We start from the raw sequence: 24,718 nt of genomic DNA, 5'->3' as shown, positions 1-24,718 counted from the left end.
TAGTAGCCCTAAACCAGTCAAACAAGTAATAAAATTTTCAGAGCTATACAGTTAAAGAAAGCTGTGGTAAATATTCAGTAACTTGACTTTCATTTGTAATAAGTTCAGATTCACTATATTTGGTTTATGAAACAGTAATCATAGCATATGTGCATTTTATTTACTAGGAAGAAGTTGAATAATTTAATGAATGATATTAAGATGTGATTAGAACATTTTTTTCCTTAAAAACTCACTGAAGACAAGCCTACTTGGTTGCATGTATATGGACACATAAACTTAATCACTTAGACATCATTTAGAATATTACAAAGCAACAAAATTTCTTCTTCATATTTTTTATCCACTCTTTCCTATTATTTTTTTTTTGTTTGAGAAAAAAAACAGGAAGATATTTAAAGCAAAAATTTTACTTTTTGAATTAGCCTTTGTAAACTGATTAGCAGGTGAAAGATATTTATTGAATTGTATGTAGTCATATGAACTTCAAATTCTTACAGGAATCCAGTTTGTGCTGAAGATAGGAATAGTTAGAAAGGTACTTTTGTAAAGAGTGAAAAAACAAAAAGCTAGAAGGGATAAATAAAAGTGGGGCTCTAAGGACTGACTATTACATGTTACAACAAGATGACTAGAGGAGTTTGGTGTTCTCCCTAAGAAGACTTCTAAAGCATATCTGTTCTGTGAAATGTTTTTTCCTTTGCCCTGTTTATTTGTTGTGTGTTTTCACATGGCTTATTGTATGCCTTCATAGCATTCTTTTATTGTATATTTTCATATACTTTAGCATTCTTTCCTTGGAATGTTGTTCCTTAAAAAGCAAAACTTTTAATTAAGGACTTTTTAGAAATTCAGAATTGGAAATTTCCTGATGTGTATATTCACATCTAGAGACCTGTTTATTTTGGAGGGATACAAAATTTCTGAAGACTTGGCCTGTATCCTTAATTTCTTTTTTTGTTATCCTAGTGCTTAGTACATGCTCTTTATGTCATGGATATTGGCAGCTTTTTTACTGAACGCTGAGTCTCTTTAATTTGAGTAAGATGGAAACTGATCAGAGGATCAAGAACCCACTGAGTTCTGACTTGCCCGCTCTTTAATGTATATTTGGGCAAATAATTTATCTTCATTCTCTTTTATTACATAGCCATAAAATAGGAATAAACAGTCATATCCCTTTCTCCAGTATAGGACATTATATAAATTATAATTACTGTACTTTCATTCTATAACTCCTACTTCTGGAGAAAATGAAAGCCATTGGCTACTCCAGCATGAACTTTTAACTTTCTATGCTCTGACCTCAGCATTTCCTTTCATTTCTCCCCTGTATAGAAATTTACCCATATTTGGACCTCTTCCTATCAATGTGGATGAGGTATACCTTTATATTTAGGATTATTCCTGTTGTCCTTTGCCTTTGACTCCATCACCTTTGGCCTTTAGCAGAACTTGACTCCATTGGTCAACTTCAGTTTGACTAGATTTTTTTCCCCTTCTATACAGTGAGCTCTGTACAGTGATCTCTATACATTAAAAAGTTAGCAGTTTCACCCTCTTAAGGTAACTGATGTTAACTTTTTTGTATTCTTTCATTTTTTATGCTTTGTAGAATTGTATGTGTGTGTATGATATTTTCTCCCTTTTTATAAAAATGGAATTACAAAGTATATATTACACTGCAGCTTGCTGTTGTCACTTAAAATATCTCATGGGCATATATGTTTAATTTTCTCTTGGGCAACAGTATAATATTTCACAGAATGAATATATTCAGTGGATCCAATTACCGGTTTTGTTGTTGATTTCTATTCATATTTTCATATTTGCTCCAGTTATCAACAGTGCTGTACAGTAAGCATTCTTGCCCATATGCCTTACACATTGGACCTTTTATTTTAATTGACTATATTTGAAGGCGGGAGGAGAAGGGGACATGACATGGTTGAATGGCATCACTGACTCAATGGACATGAATTTGAGTAAACTCCATGAGTTGGTGATGGACAGGGAGGCCTGGTGTGCTGCAGTCCATGGGGTTGCAAAGAGTCGGACACGACTGAGTAACTGAACTGAACTGATATTCCTAAGAGTGGAAATGCTAGATCGAGGGGTGTGCATCTTTTAAAGTTCAATAAATAGTGTGAAATTACTTTCCCAAATAGTTGTAGTCACTCATCTTTCAAAAAATCAGTGTTCTTTAACTCACTTTCTTTAAAACAGTAGTGATCTTTTTGCTAGTTGCATTGATGAAAGATATCTCATTGTTGCTTTAGTTTTGATTATGTATGTATTGGCTAATTGTGTTTCCTCTTAAGGGAGTTACCTGTTAATAGCCTCTGCCTAGTTTTGCTGGATTCCTTCCCCTCTTCTTGACAGTTGGTAGGACCGCTCTATGTTAAATTATCATCTCCTCAACATGTCATCTGGATGTTGCCTCTCAGTCTCTAATTTTCGTAAACTCGTTTAAAGACATTGTTGCCATATTGAGCATTTTAAAGGTGGTCAGCCTGTAAGAAGTAGATGCTTGTCCTCCTGGGTGTTACACTTTACTGACTAGTCAGTGAGAGCAGTAGGACACTGATGCAGAGATAGACAACTGCAGCGGAATAGAGTGCCCAAGAGCAGACCCAAGTGTATTTAGCATCTTAAAATGTGATGAAGGGGCATTTCAATTAAACTGGAGGAGAGAAGGGGGTATTTAACTACTTGTTTTAGATAATTGACTCTTTGCATATGAGAAAATACTCTTCACACCCTGTACAAAAAAATCAATAGATTTCAGATGAATAAGTGAACCACATTAAAATTAGGTTCTTTTCCTTTCCTCTTCCTACAGCGGTACCCTCTGCCTATCTCTGTCAGAGATTTATATTACATTAAAAATGCCCATTTATTTGTATTTTTTCTTCATTAGATTGCAAATACCACGAAGGCAAGAACTGTGTCTTATTAATTGTATCTCCCCTGCATACATGTAATGTTAGCACGTAGTACATTTTATGTATATGTGTGTGTGTGTGTGTGTATATATATATATATATATATATATGGAATTAGTGAATGATTTCATTTGTCCCTCTCTTGTTCTGTATTCTATTTTCCACTCCCAAGAGAATTATCTACAGAATAAAATGTATTATAGAAAACTGTTCACTTTGGCTGTAAACTTGCAGTAGTGATATAATCAAGAGAGGCCTGGATCCTGGATTAGGATAGTTGATAGTTGGTAGGGTTAGAAGTAGATGGACTTCACAGATTTAGTAGGAAGTAGACTCAACCCTGATGATTTAGTTGAATGTTATAGTGAATAATAAAGGAGAAAGCATAAAAGAATGACAGAGACAGTCACTGGGATATGTTGTAGAGGAAAAGGGCCTTTTTTTCCTACATGAGATTATTACTTGTCTGCCTTTTTGGATGCGTTTTGTCTGTCTAACACTAAAACCCTATTGCGAGTGTAGTTCATTTTCTTTTCTCTTGCAAATCTCCTTTTGTGTTTTCTGCTTCTTGCTTTTCCCAGTTGCTGAATTCTGTCTTTACTGCACCTACTCTACCTCTGAGGACAAGATAGGGGGAAAACGTGAATAGTCAAAGGCAGAACACTCTTAGCAAGCAGGATAGGAAAGCAAGGAATACTTAAGTACTTATGTTTTATTCTGTCTCAAGGATGGTTGTATACTGTAGAAGAGATACATAATGCACACTAAAAGATTGGAAGGAAGGAATTCGTGGAGTTTTGGGTTTGTTAAGTGAAGCACAAAGCATGTGAGGATGAAAGTAGGAATAGATAGTGACTCTTGGAGCCTAAGTTTTAAATGGTGACGGTGGGTGGAAAAAATGTTAGGATGATTGTTTTTTAGCTGTTTATTGATAGATGGTATACTCAGAATTTAGGATTCTGGTATGGCAAGAATAGAGTACACTTTCAAGAGAGGAGAGCTTTTGATGTAAAAGCCTTTGATCTATTTATACTTTGTGTGGTACCAAAAAAAAGTCCTGATTGGCATCTAGTAAATGTTTATTGGAGAATAAGTTATGTTTTATGACTTTCTGTGTATAAATATTAGATTCTAGTTTTAATAGATATGTTTTTTTATTTGAAAAGTTTCTGTGTGTGCTACTATAATCAGTACTTCTTTTTAAAGTTATTTAGAGCTGTGGATTTCTTCTCCATATCCATCACCAATTTTAGCAACATGTTTAGAACAAAATTTTACTACATTAAATTAGTCTGTTCTAACCTTCTTGACAGTCTGTTAAACATTAGACCTAGTAAATACAGCAAGTAAACCATAGACCATAATTTGAAATACACTGTTTTCCTGATTTTCAAGGATTAACAAAATGAAATGTTTCTTTTATTTAACAAAATTGCCCATGCTTATAATTTTAATGTATAATAATAAGAATGTGAATTTTCTCAAGACTTTTAAATCTTAATGTCAGCTTGGTAATAAACTTGAAATAGTAACTCCTTTCTATAATAAAATCACCTTAAGACATTATAACTGGCATTTAAATATATTGTTTACTAGCCTTCTTGTTAAATGCTCTACTCTGGAGAAAGTAACATTATTGTAGTTATATAGATAAGAAAGTAAAGTGCCAAAGGAATTAATTTTTCAAAATCCGTTTATAACTCACAGTTAGAATTTGAATGCAGATCTTTCTGAGTACAAAGCCTTCTTTCCACTAAGTTTAGCTTTCACTCACTGTATAACATAAACTATGTAACATAACAATATACTCATGTATATGTAATACATATCTAGAAAATAACAAAGAAGTGGTCTAGAAATAGCAAAAAGTTATGACAGGCATAGTCTATAATCTAACAACCCAGATTACATTTTGTTGTATACTCCTTGTTTTTTCTTTTTTGGTGTACTCACACTGTACAGGAACACTATTGTTTTTATTTACATTATTGCACAGTACTTCACTTCTGATGTTAGATGTGTGGATTTTCCACGTGTCAAGCAATTCTCCCACACCAGCTGGGTGTCCTCTAATTTAACTCAATTCTGATACTGTCCACCTAGAGAAGGCATCAAATCTCACAGGTTAAGGGTTCAGTCCTTCAAGATGTTCCCACTATACACTCCCCAAAGCAAGGTCCATGTTGTTACTTGTGCTTCTGACATCCAGGCTGTAGATGAGAGATTTCTACCACCCTCTCCTCAAATTCAGTTTCTTTGCTAAAGCAGCTCACAGAACTCAGGAACAGCCCATTGAAAGAGATGGGAAGGGTAGGCATGGAGCTTCATGCCCAGTCTCAGGATACACCACGCTCCCAGCACCTCCGCTTGTTCATCAACCTAGGTGCTCTGTAAACCCCATTCTGAGTTTTTATGAAGCCCTCACAACTTAAGCCAATCAATAATTGGCCATTGATTTTTTTTTAATTGAAGCATAGTTGATTTACAATGCTGTGTTAGTTGCTGGTGTATAGCAATGTGATTCAGGTATACACATACACACATATGCACATTCTTTTTTATAATGTTTGATTGTAGAATACTGAATATAGTTCCCTGTGCTGTGGAGTAGGACCTTATTGTTTATTTTATATACAATAGTTTGTATGTGCTATTCCCAAACTCCTAATTTATCCCTCTCCCACCTCCTTTCCCCTTTGGTAACCATACCTACGTTTGTTTCTATGTAGGTGAGTGAGTCTGTTTCTGTTTTGAAAATAAATTCATTTGTGTTATATTTTAGATTCCACAGATAAGTGATACCATATGGTGTTTGTCTTTCTGTCTGACTGACTTCACTTAATATGATGATCTCTACATCCAGCTACGTTACTGCAAATGTTATTATTTCAGGCTTTTAAGGGCCGAGTAGTATTCCATTATGCATATATACCACATCTTCTTTATCCTCTTATCTGTCAGTGGACCTTCAGGTTACTTCCATGTCTTGGAAGTTATAAATAGTACTGCTATGAACATTGAGGATGTATGTATCTTTTTGAAATATCATTTCCTCCAGATATGTGCCCAGGAGTGGGATTGCTGGATCATATAGATATTGATGATTTACTCAATTTCCAGTTCCTTCCCCTGGAGGTCACAAGTGAGGGCTCTGGGGGTGAGGGTGTGAGACTGAAAGTTCGATACTCTCCTTCTGGTTGGTTCCCCAGGCAACCAGCCCCCATCCTTAGGTTTCGTAGAGATTTTCCAAGAGTCACCTTATAAACTCTGGTGTGGCTGAAAGGAACTTGTTATAAATAACAAAAGACACCTTTATATTGTCATTTGGGGAATCCCAATGGTTTTTTTTTTTAAACTTATTTATTTTAATTGGAGGCTAATTACTTTATAATATTGTAGTGGTTTTTGCCGTACACTGACATGAATCAGCCATGGGTTTACCTGTGTTCCTCATCCTGAACCCCGCTCCCACCTCCCTCCCCATCCCATTCCTCTGAGTCATCCCAGTGCACCAGCCCTGAGCACCCTGTCTCATGCATCGAACCTGGACTGGCGATCTGTTTCACGTATGATAATATACATGTTTCAGTGTTAGTCTCTCAGATCATCCCACCCTCACCTTCTCCCACAGAGTCCAAAAGACAGTTCTTTACATCTGTGTCTCTTTTGCTGTCTTGTATATAGGGTTATTGTTACCATCTTTCTAAATTCCAGTGGTTTTAAGAAACCCTCTACTCTATTCCAAAAATATATATATTTCTTATTATAAATCACAATATTACATACCCATCAGAGTTTGTATCTAAAATTAGTTCTCCTCTGTTTATGTATACCTAAGAAAAGTCTTTACTGATTCAAGATGAAATAAGGAAAATATAGAGATGATGAAGATGAATTTATTCAACATAAATGACCGTCATATATGAAATGTTGGTAAAACTGTGATCTGTTGTTGTAGGTTGATGATAATGATGTTATTTTTCACTTTTAAAGACAACATCAAAGCAGTGATAATCCCATGATTTTTCCTGTTCCAGTTGTTAGAAGATTTATTTACTACTTTATGAAATTTTTAAGACTTATTGTGAGTGCTGCTGGTCATTTTACATAGCTTCTTGTTAACTAACAAAAAAAGTACTTGATCTGGTGCTGTTTGACCTTGCTGTACATTAAGTACATTGATTTTTCACTCGTATTTATTGAGTATATTTTATATTTTCATTCCTAGTACCTGGTTATGGATTATTATGTTGGTGGGGATTTGCTTACTCTACTCAGCAAATTTGAAGATAGATTGCCTGAAGACATGGCTCGATTTTACTTGGCTGAGATGGTGATAGCAATTGATTCAGTTCATCAGCTGCATTATGTACACAGGTGAGTAAGAGGCAGTGAAGGAGTGGATTATATGAATGTCAGAAGAGATGTTTTTGTAAGAAAGTGATCATTTTGATGGCCATGGGATGATTTGTTTGTAAACTGTTTGACAGGTATAATGATTTATTTTAAAAATTTCCTACAAATGTGTTATTTTGTATATAGTTTAAGATGGAATGAAAAGAAAAAGGCCATTTACAAAATGACATTTATATAGGCCTGTTTTTATGCCTGTTTTCAGATGTTAAAAATCTCTATTTAAACATTTCATAATTTATGTGTAATAAAAAATGTTAAAACTTATTGGATGGTTTCAAAGGCAGCCTCACATTTTAAAAGGAAAGAAAGTAGGAAATCCTCCCAGAGTTATTGGTGAATTAATCATTCAGGTGAGAAAATCTTTTGAGTTGTGCAAAATGTGGAAGAGCAGAGACACTAAGGAGAAGCAGGTCAAGGGATCCTGGTATGTTAGAAAGAACAACCATTTTCTAAGAGAGAGATTTGAAAACTTGAGGATATGCATCAGAGTCATATGGAGGGCTGTTAAAACTCCAGAGTTTCTGATTTAGTAGGTTGGATGGGGCTGGAGAATTGGCATCTCTAGACCAGCAGCAGTATCAGTAGCCTCACCTGAGAAGGTGTTAGTTTTAGTCACTAAGTTGTGTCCGACTCTTGCAACTCCACAAGTCAGACATGATTAGCGACTAAACTAACTACCTTCTCAGGTGATGCTACTGATACTGCTGCTGGTCTAGTGACCTCACTTTGGGTAACTTATGCTAAGATAGCAGTGCGTGTTTCTTTTTGAGTTGCAAGTGATAAGTGTAATCTCTGTGAAGAACGGGAATGGGGGCAGAAAAAAATTTTTCTGTCTCAGTGTTTATTTTGATGTGGGTATCTTATGTTGTGCATATCTTATGATGATTGATTTAATTAATAATGAAGTTTTAGGACACCATTAAAATAATATTTTGATTAAAAATTTTTGTGTTTTCAGATCTCAATTTTACTTTTCCTATTTGCATGCTTTTCTCTGTTGATATCTGATAATCACAAATTTTATTGAAAACTAAAATATGAATACACTTTAAAAATTGTAAAGCACAATGCAGTTTTTAAGATAGTACTGTAGTCTTGAGAGTGAATTATAGTATAAGAACCCAAAGTGCTTTTTTGTTGCTTAAGCAGTAATCCAAGATTTTAGCTGAGGACTGTCATTTAAAAATACCTTAAGACATTTCATCAAACATTTAAAGAATGCTAGTCTTTGACTTGTGGAGTTTAGAGAAACGTTACTTGGCTCACATCTAAGTTCTCAAAAAGGAATGATCATTTCTGAAAAATATGCATCCAGATATAGTAAATATAAGGTATTTCTGTTACCCTCCTTTCTGCCAGGTTGTGACAAATATTCTTAACTGATCATAGGACCCTTTCCCACTGACTGTATGCAGTCTTATAATTATTCTCAACATAGCATTCTGAGTATCAACTATGTTTCTGATGTTGACATCTGGATTGAAATCCATTTCAACCCTCGGTGCTGCTTGAGTACCAGGCTGGGTTTAGAAAAGGCAGGAAAACCAGAGTTCACATTGCCAACGTTCGATGGATCATAGAGAAAGCAAGAGAACTCCAGAAAAACATCTACTTCTGTTTCATTGACCACTTTAAAGCCTTTGACTGTGTGGATCACAACAAACAGTGGAAAATTTTTAAAGAGGTGTTACTACACACTATATTACCTGTCTCCTGAGAAACCTGTATGCAGGTCAAGAAGCAAGAGTTAGACCTGGAACAACGGACTGGTTCCAAAGTGGGAAAGGAGTACATCAAGGCTATATATTGTCACCCTTCTTATTTAACTTCTGTGCAGAGTACATAATGCAAAATCCTGGGCTGGATGAATCACAAGATTGCCAGGAGAAATACCGATAACCTCAAATATGCAGATGACACTACCCTTATGGCAGAAAACAAAGAACTAAAGAGCCTCTTTATGAGGGTGAAAGAGGAAAGTTAAAAAGCTGGCTTAAAACTCAGCATTCAAATAACTAAGATCATGGCATCTAGTTCCATCACTTCCTGGCAAATAGAAGGGGAAAAAGTAGAAGGAATGACAGTTTTTTTTTCTTGGGCTTCAAAATCACCGCAGACGGTGACTGCAACCATGAAATTAAAACTCTTTCTCCTTGGAAGGAAAACTTTGTCCAACTTAGACAGCATATTAAAAACAGAGACATCACTTTGCTGTCAAGGGTCCATATAGTCAAGAGCTATGGTTTTTCCAGTAGTCATGCACAGATTTGAGAGTTGGACCACAAAGAAGGCCGAGCACTGAAAAATTGTTTTCATACTGTGGTTCTGGAGAAGACTCTTGAGAGTTCCTTGGGTAACAAGGAAATCAAACCAGTCAATGCTAAAGGAAATCAATGCTGAATATTCATTGGAAGGATGAATTCTGAAGCTCCAGTACTTTGGCCACCTGATGTGAATAGTGGACTCACTGGAAAGACTCTGATGCTGGTAAAGATTGAAGGCAAAAGGAGTAGGGGACGACAGAGACTGGGTTGGTTAGAAAGCATCACTGACTCAATGGACATGAATTTGAGCAAACTCTGAGAGATAGTGAAGGACAGGGGAGCCTGGCATGCTGCAGTCCATTGGGTCACAAAAAGTCAGACATGACTTAGCTACTGAACAATAACAACTTAATGTTAAATGAATCCTATTCATTCCATTATTGGACAGTTCCAATGTTACAGAATTTTACTTTATGTTAAGCTGAATTTCTTTTTCTCCTTATCATTGGTCCTAGTTTTGCCTTCAGAGTCAAATATAATAATCTAATTTATCTTATAGTCATCATGCTTTCTGAAGTCATCTCTTCTTTAGGTTAAATATCTAAGCATTTATAGTGTCTCTGTTATCAAAATTTACATATTCTCTTTCCCACTGTCTGACACATGTACACATACACACGCACACTCTCTCTTATCAACCTATAACCACTTTCATACCTCTCTCTCCCTTCTTGTCTTTCTTTTTGCTTGGCAGTGGACATGTTCAGGTGCATCAGTGCACTTCTTAAAATGTTATTCCCATTTTCTTTTTTTTTCCCCCATTTTCTTGATAGATTGTTTTCAGCAAGTAGTTTACTGAGGAAATATTTGTTGAGTCCTCTTTTATAAATAAAAGTCCTCTTTTGCTATAAATAGCATTGTGCTATTTATACGTGAAATTTTAAGTAAGTATAGCATATAGTTCTGACACTGAAGACAAGCTTCTTGTCCATTTGGGAGCACAAAATATAAGATAAATAAAATTTAATGAAGACTTTTTAAAAGATAAAACCAAGCTTATTTTAAAGTGTATATGGAAAGGCCACAGAACTAAAATAGCTAAAATGGTTTTGAAAAAGGAGAATGAAGTAGGAAGAATCACTGTAGCTGATATTAAGACTTACTATATTGCTGTCTTAAGCAAGACTCTGGAAATGGTGGAGGAATAAGCACATAGATCAGTAGATAGACTAGAGAACCCAATCATAGACTGACACAAATCACTCCCAACTGATTCTGACAAAGTTGTAAAAGCAGTTCAATGGCAGAAACATAGTATGAAGTAAAGGAAGACACATTTGAGATGAATGAATCTCTGCAGTGAAATAGATAATATAAAAGAACTATTGTTGTTGTTCATTCGTTTAATCATATCCAACTCTTTTGTGACCCCATGGACTGTAGCACACAAGGTTCCTCTGTCCCTGGTGATGTCCAGGCAAGATTAGTGCAGTGGGTTGCCATTTCCTTCTCCAGTGGGTCTTCCCAGATCGAGATCAAACTTGTGTCTCCTGTGTCAGCAGTCAGATTATTTACCACTGAACCACCAGGAAAGCCCAAAGGAACTATGTGCAAATATATATATGCAAATGAGCTAATATAAACAGTACGTGTAATGAATGATCACTTTGTAATTTGTTGTATACTGTGTTAAAGTATAGGATAGTGTACTGATCAAATTATTTACTTTTATATTTGCATTATGGCAACCCACTCTACTATGCTTGCCTGGAGAATTTCATGGACAGAGGAGCCTGGTAGGCTACAGTCTATAGGGGTCGCAAAGAGTCTAACATGATTGAAAGTGACTAATGCTTTTTCTCCATAGTTTTTAAGCTTCTGGAGGTAGAGACTATGATGTTTTCCTTTATTGTGTTTGATAGATATATTTTATTGTGTATCTCTGGAGGTTTCCTTCCTCTAGACAGGGAACCTGTCTTTGTATCAAAGTCTTCTTACTGGATATGGGTTAGTTGGTTTTTGCAATATAGCATTCCCATTGTCAAATCATATTTTAGGAACAGTTACTATTGCATCTAGTATTTAGACTATACATAAACTTAAAAAATAGTTAAATCAGTCATTGTGTAGTGTCCACTGATTTGTATTTCCTCATAGTGTAGTTATTTATCTAGATGTTTATTCATTCCTTTTCTTTCTCCTATCATTCTACAATGGATTTAGGTAGTCTAAAGTGCATGCAATAAAACAATGGCAGAATATTTGTATGAGTAAAGAATCATAAGATAGAACTTATAATTAAAAATGAAGAACCTAAATAAGGAAAAAATAACTAATGAGCAGAAGTTGTTGTTATGTTTTCATGTTTTTCATGCTTACCTTTACTTGTTTTACTTGGTATATAGCTTATTCATGTAAAAATGCTCACATTTCAGATCAAACAAGGATCCTAAGGGCTCAGGCACACCAACTTGTTGGATACTCTATCTCTGAAGTCATATTAGGTTGGTTTTGTGGAACGTAATGGAGTGTGTGTGCTTTCCTGTGTTTGTCTTAAATATTAAGTACTGGCTTCAACAAATCCTAGGGTGGAAAGTATTTTTTGGAGTACTCTGTCCTGACTCTAGTCCAAAAATAAAACAAAAGGCAAAAAATAGTTCACTTATTTTTCATGGATTTCTTCATCACTTCTTTTTCCTCATGGAATTTATTCAGTATTCAAGATTTTGTGACTATAGTTTTAATAAACCTCACCTACTTAATGTTAATACCGTTTCATGTAATATGATTAACTCTAGGGTAAAGTGTACTGATGCATTACAAGAAATGGATCAAACCTATTTTTATAGAATTTGTTGAGGGAAATAACACAGAATTCAGTTTCAAAGAAGTTTTCTCATCCCTTATTCCATAAGATTTTGTGAAGGATAGGTGTGTACAGGCCTCCACCAGGGCTTTCAGGCAGATTCCCTCTCTTTTCAGCGTGGATATGTAGTGTGATTTGTCAGTTATTCTCTTGGTATATGTAAAATCATTATACTTTTATAATGAAATAGAAATACTTTGAAGCCCAAGGCTAATAAAAAAACTCCCTTCAGTCTCCTACAGGTCTGAGTCTCCTTTGAAAACTAGAACTTTTGATACTACTAATGAAGGAGTTATTTGTATAATACCTTAAAATTACTAAAGAAGAGATAGTTTTATAGTTACAAGTTGTCAGACTAGAGTTGTAGGTGAAGTTGGAATGTCAGCCATTATAGAGATCAGGTTACTTAAAGATAGTCATTGTGTTACAGTGCATTTAGTATTTCAGTAACTGCAAGGAATCTGGGCCAACTTCACAATTAAAGAGACCAGTCTCCGAAGACCACCCTTACTTCTGGCACCAGTTACAGTTTGGGGAGGTTCCCAAAACCGCTTTCAGTTTTAATAATTTTTAAGAAAGATTCAGAAAACTCACTGAAAGCTCTTCTACTTAAAGTTCCAGTTTAATAAATGGAAAGGGTATAGAGTAAAATCAGCTGGGAGAAAGAAGTGCACAGGGCACCTCGCAGGAGAAGTACCAAACCCAGGGCTTGTGTCCTCTTCTCCTTGTGAAGTTAGGATAGCATTACTTCCCTGGCATCCATGTGACAGTACAAGTGGAGTGCTGCCAATCACAGACACCTGAGTGTTTGGTTTCCAGAGTTTTGGGGGTTGCTCAATCACATATTGCCTATATGACTGATCTTCCATCTCTAGCCCTTTCCTGCAGTTGAGATGATACCTTTACTTTCCAATCCCTTTCAAAGATAAAACTGATACTACATGGACCAAACAAATTACATCATCATGAATTACATTGTTAATCTGTTTGGTGGCCCAAGGCCCCAGACAAAGATGCCCTATTGGGTATGATGTTCCAGGGTCCTAGAGGTCACCTACCAGTAGCTGCAGCAAAAGCTCTCCTCTTTGGGTGAGATTAGTTCTTCACTGCACAGGCTACTTCCTGGCCTTTAGCCAAGGCTCTTTCACAACTAAATGGTTATTGGGGGGGAGCTTAGATTTAGTGTAACATTTATATAATGAACAGAGCAATAGTTCCAGTGTGAATATGTCTGTCATTTGGAGGAGCTCAGTAGGGATAAATTCAAAGAAACCAGTAATTCATCTAATAAGGCCATACATTCTCATATTTTTGTACTACTATGTCAATTACTTGTTTTCCCTCTTTGATCTGTTATTTGTACCATATGATAAACTTGTGTAGAATTGTTTAGCATAGAATCTAGCTGACGGTTAGCAAAATTGAGTTCTTTCTCTGGCTGATCATTTTATTATATCCTGAGGAGGCTTTAATTAAATCTTCCAATACACTTATTTATTAATATCAGTATTATCAAAAGACCTATGTAATGTGATTCAATCTTACCAGCGAGGCCAGTGTTAACACCATATGGTGAGTCAGAAGATGCTGGCATGTTACCAGGGTCCCACTGAGTTAGCAACCATCTAGTCCATCATCGTGTCATATGACTAAATTGTCTCCCAGAACAATGGCACTCAGGTTTGCAGAATTCCATTTGACGATGCCAGGTGCCAAAAGCTGGAAGTTGTTTCAGCAACATATGGCTTCACCCCTTGTGGTATCTGGTGTAATTGAGCTAAGAGACAATATCATCTCTTGCTCTAAGCCTCTCACAGAGCATCAATATAATATTGGATTCCCCCTATTACATAATCTGTTTATTCATACTTTTATCATTAGCTATTACTTTTCCTTCTCTCCATTTGTCACTTATTCTTGCCCAAACTTTTGGTCCTTTGGGGAAAATGTTAGGTTTGACCCTGTGCTGGTCCAGATTGAAAGCAGCAGTACTAGCAGATGCCTCCATCTCAATGCATCGATGCAGTATAGGGTTGCATAAATACAGAAATACCTATCTCAGTGACCAAGCAACCCAGCAGTATTCCCTGCCAGCCTCTGTTTTAGCAGGTGGGAGGATGGCATGACTCACCCTACCAAGTCCTTGGGAATACTGACATTAAGGTTTAAAGGCTAGAATTTCTTCTTAGGAATTATCCTTGCTTTTGGCACCTACAGTCACAGCCCTGGTGCTGAGACTCTGCATCTGGTAGGAAGGTGAGATGAGGAGGGAAGAATTATACAGTCATACCATCATCCTATGGACAGAGGTTCATGACATTGTACAGGAGACAGTGATCAAGAACATCCCCAACGAAAGAAATGTTAAAAGGCAAAATGGTTGTCTGAAGAGGCCTTACAAATAGTTGAGAAAAGAAGAGAAACTAAAGGCAAATGGGAAAAGAAAAGATATACTACGTGAATGTAGAATTCCAAGGAAAGCAAGGAGACATAAGAAAGCCTTCCTCAGTGATCAGTGCAAAGAAATAAAGGAAAATAATAGAATGGGAAAGACTAGAGATCTCTTCAAGAAAATTAGAGAAATCAAGGGAACATTTCATGCAAAGATGGGCTCAATAAAACAAATGGTATGGACCTAACAGAAGCAGAAGATATTAAGAAGAGGTGGCAAGAATACACAGAAGATCTATACAAAAAAGATCTTCATGACCCAGAAAACCATGACGATGTGATCACTCACCTAGAGTCAGACATCCTGGAATGTGAAGTTAAGAGGGCCTTAGGAAGCATCACTACGAACATAGCTAATGGAGGTGATGGAATTCCATTTGAGCTATTGCAAATCATAAAAGCTGATGCTGTGAAAGTGCTGCACTCAATATGCCAGCAAATTTGGAAAACTCAGCAGTGGCCACAGGACTGGAAAAGGTCAGTTTTCATTCCAATCCCAAAGAAAGGCAATCCCAAAGAATGTTCAAACTACCGTACAATTGCCCTCATCTCACAGACTAGCAAAGTAATGCTCAAAATGCTCCAAGCCAGGCTTCAACCGTACATGAACCATGAACTTCCAGATGTTGAAACTGGATTTAGAAAAGGCAGAGGACCCAGAGATCAAATTGCCAACATTCGTTGGATCATTGGAAAAGCAAGAGAGTTCCAGAAAAACATCTATTTCTGCTTTATTGACTATGCCAAAGCCTTTGACTGTGTGGATCACAACAAACTGTGGAAAATTGTGAAAGAGACGGGAATACCAGACCACCTGACCAGCTTCTTGAGAAACCTGTATGCTGATCAAGAAGCAACAGTTAGAATTGGACGTGGAGCAACAGACTGGTTCCAAATCAGGAAAGGAGTACTTCAAGGCTGTGTATCATCACCCTGCTTATTTAACTTATAAGCAGAATACATCATGCAAAATGCTGGGCTGGATGAAGCACAAGCTGGAATCAAGATTGCTAGGAGAAATATCAGTAACCTCAGATATGCAGATGACACCACCCTTATGGCAGAAAGCGAAGAAGAACTAAAGAGCCTCTTGATGAAAGTGAAAGAGGAAAGTGGAAAAGTTGGCTTAAAGCTCAACATTCAGAAAACTAAGATCACGGCATCTGGTCCCATCCCTTCATGGCAAATAGATGGGGAAACAATGAAAACAGTAAGAGACTTCATTTTCTTGGGCTCCAAAATCACTACAGATGGTGACTGGAGCCATGAAATTAAAAGATGCTTGATCCTTGGAAGAAAAGCTATGATCAACCTAGACAGCATATTAAAAAGCAGACCTTTGCCAACAAAGGTCTGTCTCATCAAAGCTATGGTTTTTCCAGTAGTCATGTATGGGTCAGAGAAGGCAATGGCAGTCCACTCCAGAGTTCTTGCCTCGACAATCCCAGGGACGGTGGAGCCTGGTGGGCTGCCGTCTATGAGGTTGCGCAGAGTCGGACATGACTGAAGCGACTTAGCAGCAGCAAAAGCAGCAGCATGTATGGATATGAGAGTTGGAGTATAAAGAAAGCTGAGTGCTGAAGAATTGATGCTTTTGAACTGTGGTGTTGGAGAAGACTCTTGAGAGTCCCTTGGGCTGCAAGGAGATCCAACCAGTCAATCCTAAAGGAAATCATTCCTAAATATTCGTTGGAAGGACTGATGCTAAAGCTGAAACTCCAATGCTTTGGCCACCTGATGTGAAGAGCTGACTCATTTGAAAAGGCCCTGATGCTGGGAAAGATTGAGGGCAGGAGGAGAAGGGGACGACAGAGGATGAGATGGTTGGATGGCATCACCGACTCTATGGATGTGGGTTTGGGTGGACTCCGGGAGTTGGTGATGGACAGGGGGGCCTGGCGTGCTGCGGTTCATGGGGTCGCAACGAGTCGGACACGACTGAGCGACTAAACTGAACTAAACCATCATCTTCCTCATGTCCTCTTTCCCTAGGAAAGTGAAGTATTACAGATTTACTTGTTATATATTACTGGTGAAATAGTTTTCTTTCTATCACTAAGAATGCTTTTTTTTTTTTTTTGCCTTGAAACTAACTTTGTATGGTAAATTAAAAGTATACCAGGCTTTGGTAGGCATATCCCTCTGAATTTTTGCATCTTGTTCTTATCCTTTTCATTTTGAGCCTCTCTTTAGTATATGGCAGTTAGTTGTTCTACTTGCTGATCCAGGAAAAAAATCCGTGACTGTCATTAGTGATTATTTTTGTGCTTTAATTACTTGTTTCAAGCAATGTGTTGATTTTTATAATATGATTTTGGATTTGTCAAAAACAGTCAAGTAAGTGTGAGTTTTGAAATGGATTCTGATGAAGACAAAAGTGCCTAGATAACATAACAGTGTATAAATACATTTTAAAGTAATTTTATATTGTTTTAGCAGTACCATCTGTTTGAGAATTATTTGAAGAAACTTCAGCCAGAAGAATGCAGAATGTGGCTAGCCATTTTCTTGCAAGTTGGTGGCTGATTTCATTGTAAAATAGAACATGCTGGGTTTTGGCTTAGTTGGTCTCACTTCTGCTTCATGGTATCTGAAACCAACACAGAGTTCTGATAGGTGTTAAGTGAACTTTGTGGAGCATCATGAAATATTGATATATCTTGCTCCATTATATAAAGTAGGAACCATTATGTTATCAACAAATACGACTATTGTGTGTATGTAAAAAGTATAGTATCATCATATACTTATTAAAAAGAAAAGTGTCAAACTATTTGATTACTCATTAGCATCTTATGTAAATAATTATATGATATTTAAAAATAGATAAATTTTGCCCATTAACTTGCTGTTTTCCCCCTATTTCTCATTATTTAATTTTAGCAGAAGAAATTCTTTGGTTAATCTCAGGTGTATATTTGGTAACCCTAGCACCAAGCACAATCTGTGGTACATAGTGATTATTCAGTTGTTAGCTGATTAAGTGATTAATAAAAACTGTAGAAGAAAATTGATTAGGTAAATGTTAGGGCTTCCCTGCAGCTTAGCTGGTAAAGAATCTGCCTGCAATGCAGGAGACCCTGGCTCAATTCCTGGATCAGGAAGATCCCCTGGAGAAGGAATAGGCTATTCACTCCAGTATTCTTGGGCTTCCCTGATGGCTCAGACAGTGAAGAGTACCCCTGCATTGCAGGAGACCTGGGTTCCATCCCTGGGTTGGGAAGATCCCCTGGAGAAGGGAAAGGCTGCCCACTCCAGTGTTCTTGCCTGGAGAATCCCATGGACAGAGGAGCCTGGCAGGCTACATAGAGTCCACGGGATTGCAGAGAGTGGAACACGACTGAGCCACTTTCACTTTTAAGCATAGATAAGCCTTTATTCATAGTGCTAGGACATGAGAAGCTTTCAAGGAATATACTGCTTGTTATGGAATGAGGATGTGTCCCCCCCACCCCCAGTTCATATGATGAAGCTCTTAGTCCCCAGTATGTCTTTAGGAAGTAATTAGGTTAGATAATGTCATTAAGATAGGGTCCTCATGATGGGATTAGTGAAAGAAGGTAGCAGAGTGTGCTCCCCTCTCCCCCAGTCTGTGAGCACACCGAGGAAAGGCCGTGTGAGGACACATCTGGAGGGCAGCCATCTGCATGCCAGAAAAATAGTCCTAATTGCAGGCCAAACCCTGCTGGACATTGATCTTGGACTTCCCAACCTCTTGCACTGTGAGAAAATAAATTTCTTTTGTTTAAGCCACCCAGTTTATGGTATTTATCATAGCAGCCCAAGCTGACTTAGACATTGCCTTAGGAAGGAAAGGCAGTTTTTATAGAGCTTTAGCAAGAGAGGTCATGTGGAGGGAATATAGGGAGAGCCACCTCGTTTATACACTCTGCTTTTTGTAGACTGAAGGTTTATGGCAACCTTGCGTTGGAAGATGATGGTTATCATTTTTAAGTCATAAAGCATTTTTAAATTCAAGTATATACATTGTTTTTTTAAGACATAATGTTGTTACATACTCACTAGACTACAGTATAGTGCAAACATAACTTCTATATGCACTGGGAAACCAAAAACTTCATGTGACTTGCTTTATTGCTGATAAGCTTGATTGCAATGGTCTGGAACCTAACCTGCAATATTTCTGAGGTGTACCTGTAGTGTCAAAGGCTGGTGTCAAAAGAGAAAGCAGTTATTCTGCAGTTTAGGAACTGGCGATTGGCCAGCTGGGATTTCAGCCAGAGGAGTGGAGGCAAAAATCATGGGCAAAAGGGGATGTGAGAAAGGTCATAGGAGGTCCACTGATGAAAGAAAATCACATACCATTGACTGTCACAGAGTTTTAGGTTTTTCTCCTTAGTGATATATTGTTTAAGTACAATATAAATATATGTTAAAAAGATTATGTTAATATATAACACAACAATGAGGAACATAAAATAATAAGCCCATAAATTTTCTCAAGGTAATTTTCAGGGTTGGGTCTTAAAAAAAAAAAACAACTTTAAATTTTGACACCATTTTAGATTCATAGGAAATTGCACTCAGTTCAAAAAGATCTCATGTACCTTTTAGTCATTTCCCCCCTTTGTTCCATCTTACCCCACACTTAATAAGGGGCTTCCCAGGTATTGCTAGTGGTAAAGAACCCACCTGCCCATGCAGGAGACACAAGAGACGTGGTTTTGATTCCTGGGTCTGGAAGATCCCCTGGAAGAGGGCATGGCCACCCACTCCAATATTCTTGCCTGGAGAATCCCCATGGATAGAGGAGCCTGGTGGGCTATGGTCCATAGAGTCAGACATGACTGAAGCAAGTTAGCATGTACACGCATATCATGCTTATTAGGACTTTTCTTTCAATGATACAGTGGGTAGTAGTTTAATCTACATTTTATCATCCCTGGACTCCTGCTCTTTTCTTCTTTTTCCCATAGTCTCTTTCCTATGTCTTGCTTCCACATGCAAATTAGAGTTTGGTCTGCTGGATTTGAATATTTATTTCTGTAATTAGAAATGATTTTAATTTCATGGTAGACTTTCTTTGAGTTACACTATAGGTGTGAGTTGTCAGTTTCATTTGTTTCCTCTTGTTGATTGTATCTAGATGGTTTCTTGAAGGATATGCATCAATAAAAAGATTAGAATTTGGGCAGCCACCGTTAGGAAAGATAAGTTTGAGAAAAGTTATTGACAGAATGTTATGAATAACTTTTTTCAGTTGTAAAGTAAGCTTCAAATTAATATTCCTATTAAAAATTCAAATGTATGACTAACAAAGAGGCAGTTTGTGACATAATTTTACCAGTGTCGGTTTCTTTCTTTATTACTGATGTAATATGTATTTGGCAAAATTATGATATAATTTTAATAAACATTTTAGTTGCAATGTTTTAATACAGTATACTAATTTTTTTTATATCGGTATATAAAAAGGAGGAGTAGGAAGACCAGGAAATAAAAGCATTCATACGTGAGAGCTTATACCCCAGCCTGTATAAATGATGAAGAGGAACCAGATGGGCGACACTGACATGATGTTGATGAAAGGAGAGACCTGTGTCCTAAATGAGTAGTTAGTTCTCAGTAATCAATCCCTGTGCAATATTCCAATTGTGGTGTTTGGACTGGGGCTGAGGTGCATGTAGGCGCAACCCCTCTAGTTGATTTTATTGTCCATCCAGAGTTGAAAACTGCTACTTTGAAGGTTAACTAATGTTATTATATCCACATTTTACTATTATAGAAATAATATTTATAATAATCATGCTCTGGTACTGATATTCTAGTGAAATGTTAAAATAAGAATGACCTATAGAATATTTCCCTTTTATTTATTTATTTTTGAATATTTCCCTTTTAATATGGTCATTGTTTTGGGATGCTTTTTTATTCTTATAAAGAAGAATAATATAGAGTAATTGTTAAATATTATATATATGACAGTTATATAAGTGATTATTATAAATAAAATATATATCATTATAAATATTAATTTTGACTTAGAATTTTAAACAATATTGTTCTTTTTAAGTTAAATGTTTTAAGTCAAATGTTCTTTTTAAGTCAAATAATGCTTTTCCTTGGAGATAAAGAAAATTACAGATTACAGAAGCTTTAATTAATGATAAATGGTATGACTCATATTCAAATTAAGAAGAAATTTCTTATAAATGGAGTCATTCATCATATATTTTTTTTGTCTGATGTCCTTTGATCAGCATAAGGTTTTTGAGATTCATCCAATTTGATCTTTCCTTCTTGCTGAGTAGCCTTCCACTGACAGTTTATTTTTCTGACAGTTTATCCACCTACCTGCTGATGGTCATTTGAGTTTTTTCCAGTTTTGAACTGTTAATGTATATAGCTGCTATTAATAGTCTTTTATTCCACATGATTTTATGGATGAGTGGTCCTTTACTTTTAATTGAATCCTGCTTAAACTGTTTTAGAAAATTTGAAATTTGAATCTTACTTTGTGAAGATAGTAAAACCTTAACAACAAAACTTGACAAGGATAGTACAAGAAGAGAATGTTATATGAAACAATGTCACTTATGAATATAAAGGTAAGGTTTTAAATAAAAGTTGAATTCAGTAATACATATATTATATGTTTTCAATGACAAGACAAACTTAATATCTCTGAAAGTTTTTAATCACTTCTAAAATTATAGTAGTCAGCATGTTCTTTTAATGGCATATGATTTACTAGTGTATCTTTATGATAGAGTTTTAGACTCAGTGACTGATGGCACATTAAAAAAAAAAGTATGACCATGTAGGTTTCATCCCAGGATGCAAGGAAGTTTCAACATTAAAAAATCTGTTTGAGCAGAGGGAGGCTCATGAGCAAGGAGACATAACTGTAATTATGGCTGATTTGTGTTGTCATTCAATAGAAACCAACACAACATTGTAAAGCAATCTTCCTCCCATTAAAAAATTTTTTAAAAATAAAGGACCATGAAAAGAAGAAAAATCTATTTGTGTAATACACTGTATTAATAGGTTAAAGAAGAAAAACCATAAAAGAAAACATCAAAAATGATAACAGAATTGAATATCCATTCCTGATACTCTTAGCAATTTGAGAGTAAGAAGGGAATTTTCTTAATATTGAGTTTCTACTAAAAATTTAAACCAAAGATCATATTTAATGACCATATTTAATTAGAAATATTCCCATTAAAATTGGAAGCAAATTGAGAATACTTCTATAAAGAAAATCCTATTCACAATAAGTATGTAAGACTATTGATAACAAAAGATGGGTAAGCTCTCTGTGAAAAAATATTCAGTATTATTGAAGGACATAAAAGAAGACTTGTAACTAATATATAATGTGTCTATATACATTAAGTAAGATATAATGTGTCTATACTGTTAATAGATACATGGATGGGGAAAGTCGTATGGCAAAGATACCATTTCCCTTCAGATTACTCTGTAAAGTCATTGTGCTGTATTCAGTTGCTAGGTCGTATCTGACTCTTTGCAACTCGTTAGACTGTAGCCTGCTAGGCTCCCCTGTCCATGGGATTTTCCAGGCAAGAATATGGGAGTGGGTTGTCATTTCCTTCTCCAGGGGATCTTCCCGACCCAGGGATTGAACCTGTGTCTCCCTCATTGACGGGCAGATTCTTTACCACTGCGCCACCCCAGAAGCTCAAAGTCATTGTGATTCCCATCAAAATCTCAAGATGTTTTATACAACTTACTAAGCTAATTCTGGCATTTATCTGGAAGAGCCATGGCAATTTAAAAACATGATCTACTGGTATAGAGAGGTCATATAGAGTTGTCACAATAAAGACAGTGTGATATTAGTCTAAGTATAGGTATATAGATAGGGTGGCCCTATCTCTGTTTGCCTGTGACAGTTCCAATTCAAGCCTGTTGTCCTGTTAATAGGCTCCCTTTTGTTCCAAAGACTGTTCATTGAAATTACATGGGAAGTCCTGAAATAGATCCACTTGGTTTATGGCCTAGGTGCTATTAAGAATCAGTGGTAAAAGGATGTCATTCAATAAATGGTATTGGGACAAAAAGGAATATAGTGTGGCCTTTATCTCACACAACACAAAAATTAATTCCAGGGAGATTAAAGACTTGAAATGAAAAATAAAACTTTTAAAAGAAAATATAGGACACTGTCTTGATGACTCCTGGGAAGAGAAGATAAGGGAGGTACCTTAGGACAAAAAAGGCAAATTTTGAGAGTAGAATGGTGGTTGACAGGGACTGAGGGTATGGGAAACAGGGAGAACTTGGGAAAAGGGTACAAACTTTAAGTTATAGGATGTGCAAGATCCAAGGAGCTAATGTATAGCATGATGATGATAGTTGATAATATCTTTTTGCTAAGAGAGTAGAACATAAGTGTTCACACACAAAAAAAGTAAATATATTTGATGAGATGATGAATGTGTTAACTAAATGGTGAAGATCCTTTCACAATGTATATGTATATTGAATTAACTATCATTTTGTACACTTACAAATGTATTGCAGTTTTGCTTGTCAATTCTGTCCCCGTAAAGCTGAAAAAACTGAAAAAAGACAAAAAACAAAATGATAAATTATAAGGCTACATTATCATTAAATACTTTTTTATGAATAAGAAAAATTCATTAAACAATATGGGAAAAAAAGCCCACATGCTGGAAGAACAGATTTGTAACACATGTAGGTAAATTTGAGGAAACAAAATTCCTGAAGATAAACCAAAAACAAACAGCACACACACAAAATATAAAAAAAGGCACAAGATTTTAATTAGCATTTATTGAAGAAAAATCTAAGATGACCATTCAGCTCAGTTCAGTCCAGTCGTTCAGTTGTGTCCGGCTCTTTGCGACCCCATGGACTGCAGCACACCAGGCCTCCCTGTTCATCACAAAAAAGAGTCTTAATTTTAATAGTAATCCTGCTAGTAAAGTTAAAAACATACTTGTCTTTCATAGCAATTCCACTTCTAGATAGCATGGGGAAATGTTCCTATATGAGTACAAGGAGGTATTTGTAAAAAATATTCATTTCAGAATTTTGTGTAATAGCAAAATAAAAATCTAAAACAACCTAAAATTGTTGGAAATAATTTAAATTCTATAATCTGGAGAATTGATAAGTAAATTACATGTATGAAAATATTCCATGTAGCATGTAAAATAATGAACTAAAACAATATGTGTCAACATGGATAAATTTTAGAAACATATTATTAGATTAAAACCAAGTTTCAAAAGGATACACACAGTTTAGTATCAATTATAAAGTTTAAAGACATCAGAAAAGTATATAGTCATATGATTGCATATATATGTACTAATAAAATATTCATGGATATAGTAAACACCAAATTCAGGATTGTGGTTGCTAACCTCTGGGGAGTGGAGGGAGATGGTGATATCAGGAAGGGAAATGAGATACTAGAGGAGTGTCAATGGTATCTATAATGCCTTGTTAAATATTTTCCACTTCATTATTAATTATTATAAATATATAAATATAATTTATTTCTCCCAAGTTTTAACAGTTCCTATTTTCCAGATAACTAAAAATATTATTGATGTTTATAAATTCTACCTTTAGAATTCCCTTTGTCTTCTTTAAAATCTGAGAAATCTGCCAGTAGCAGTTATGTATAATGAATATATAGCTTGAATATTTTAAAAAATAAAGAATAAAGTACAGTTTTCCCTGCATCAGAATATGGTTTAGGTAATATCTGAGGTTCCTTCTAGCACTAAAGTGTACTTTTTTAGTGTTTCCGA

General features: G+C 35.9%; 1 protein-coding gene across 9 annotated transcripts in view; it reads left to right on the top strand.

The window, feature by feature from the left end:
* The window catches only part of CDC42BPA (CDC42 binding protein kinase alpha), a 294,110-nt gene that overhangs the window by 118,441 nt on the left and 150,951 nt on the right, over positions 1-24,718 (top strand). For all 9 annotated transcript variants that reach the window (XM_061160193.1, XM_061160196.1, XM_061160190.1 and 6 more), the window contains one exon: positions 7,174-7,322. In XM_061160193.1, coding sequence (XP_061016176.1) covers positions 7,174-7,322 — 149 coding nt within the window. The remainder of the gene's footprint in view (positions 1-7,173; positions 7,323-24,718) is intronic.

Source organism: Dama dama, chromosome 14 (assembly GCF_033118175.1).
Source record: "Dama dama isolate Ldn47 chromosome 14, ASM3311817v1, whole genome shotgun sequence".
In the NCBI taxonomy this organism is placed as follows: domain Eukaryota; kingdom Metazoa; phylum Chordata; class Mammalia; order Artiodactyla; family Cervidae; genus Dama; species Dama dama.
Note: the sequence above shows the minus strand (reverse complement) of the source record. Positions and strands in the feature narration are given on the sequence as shown.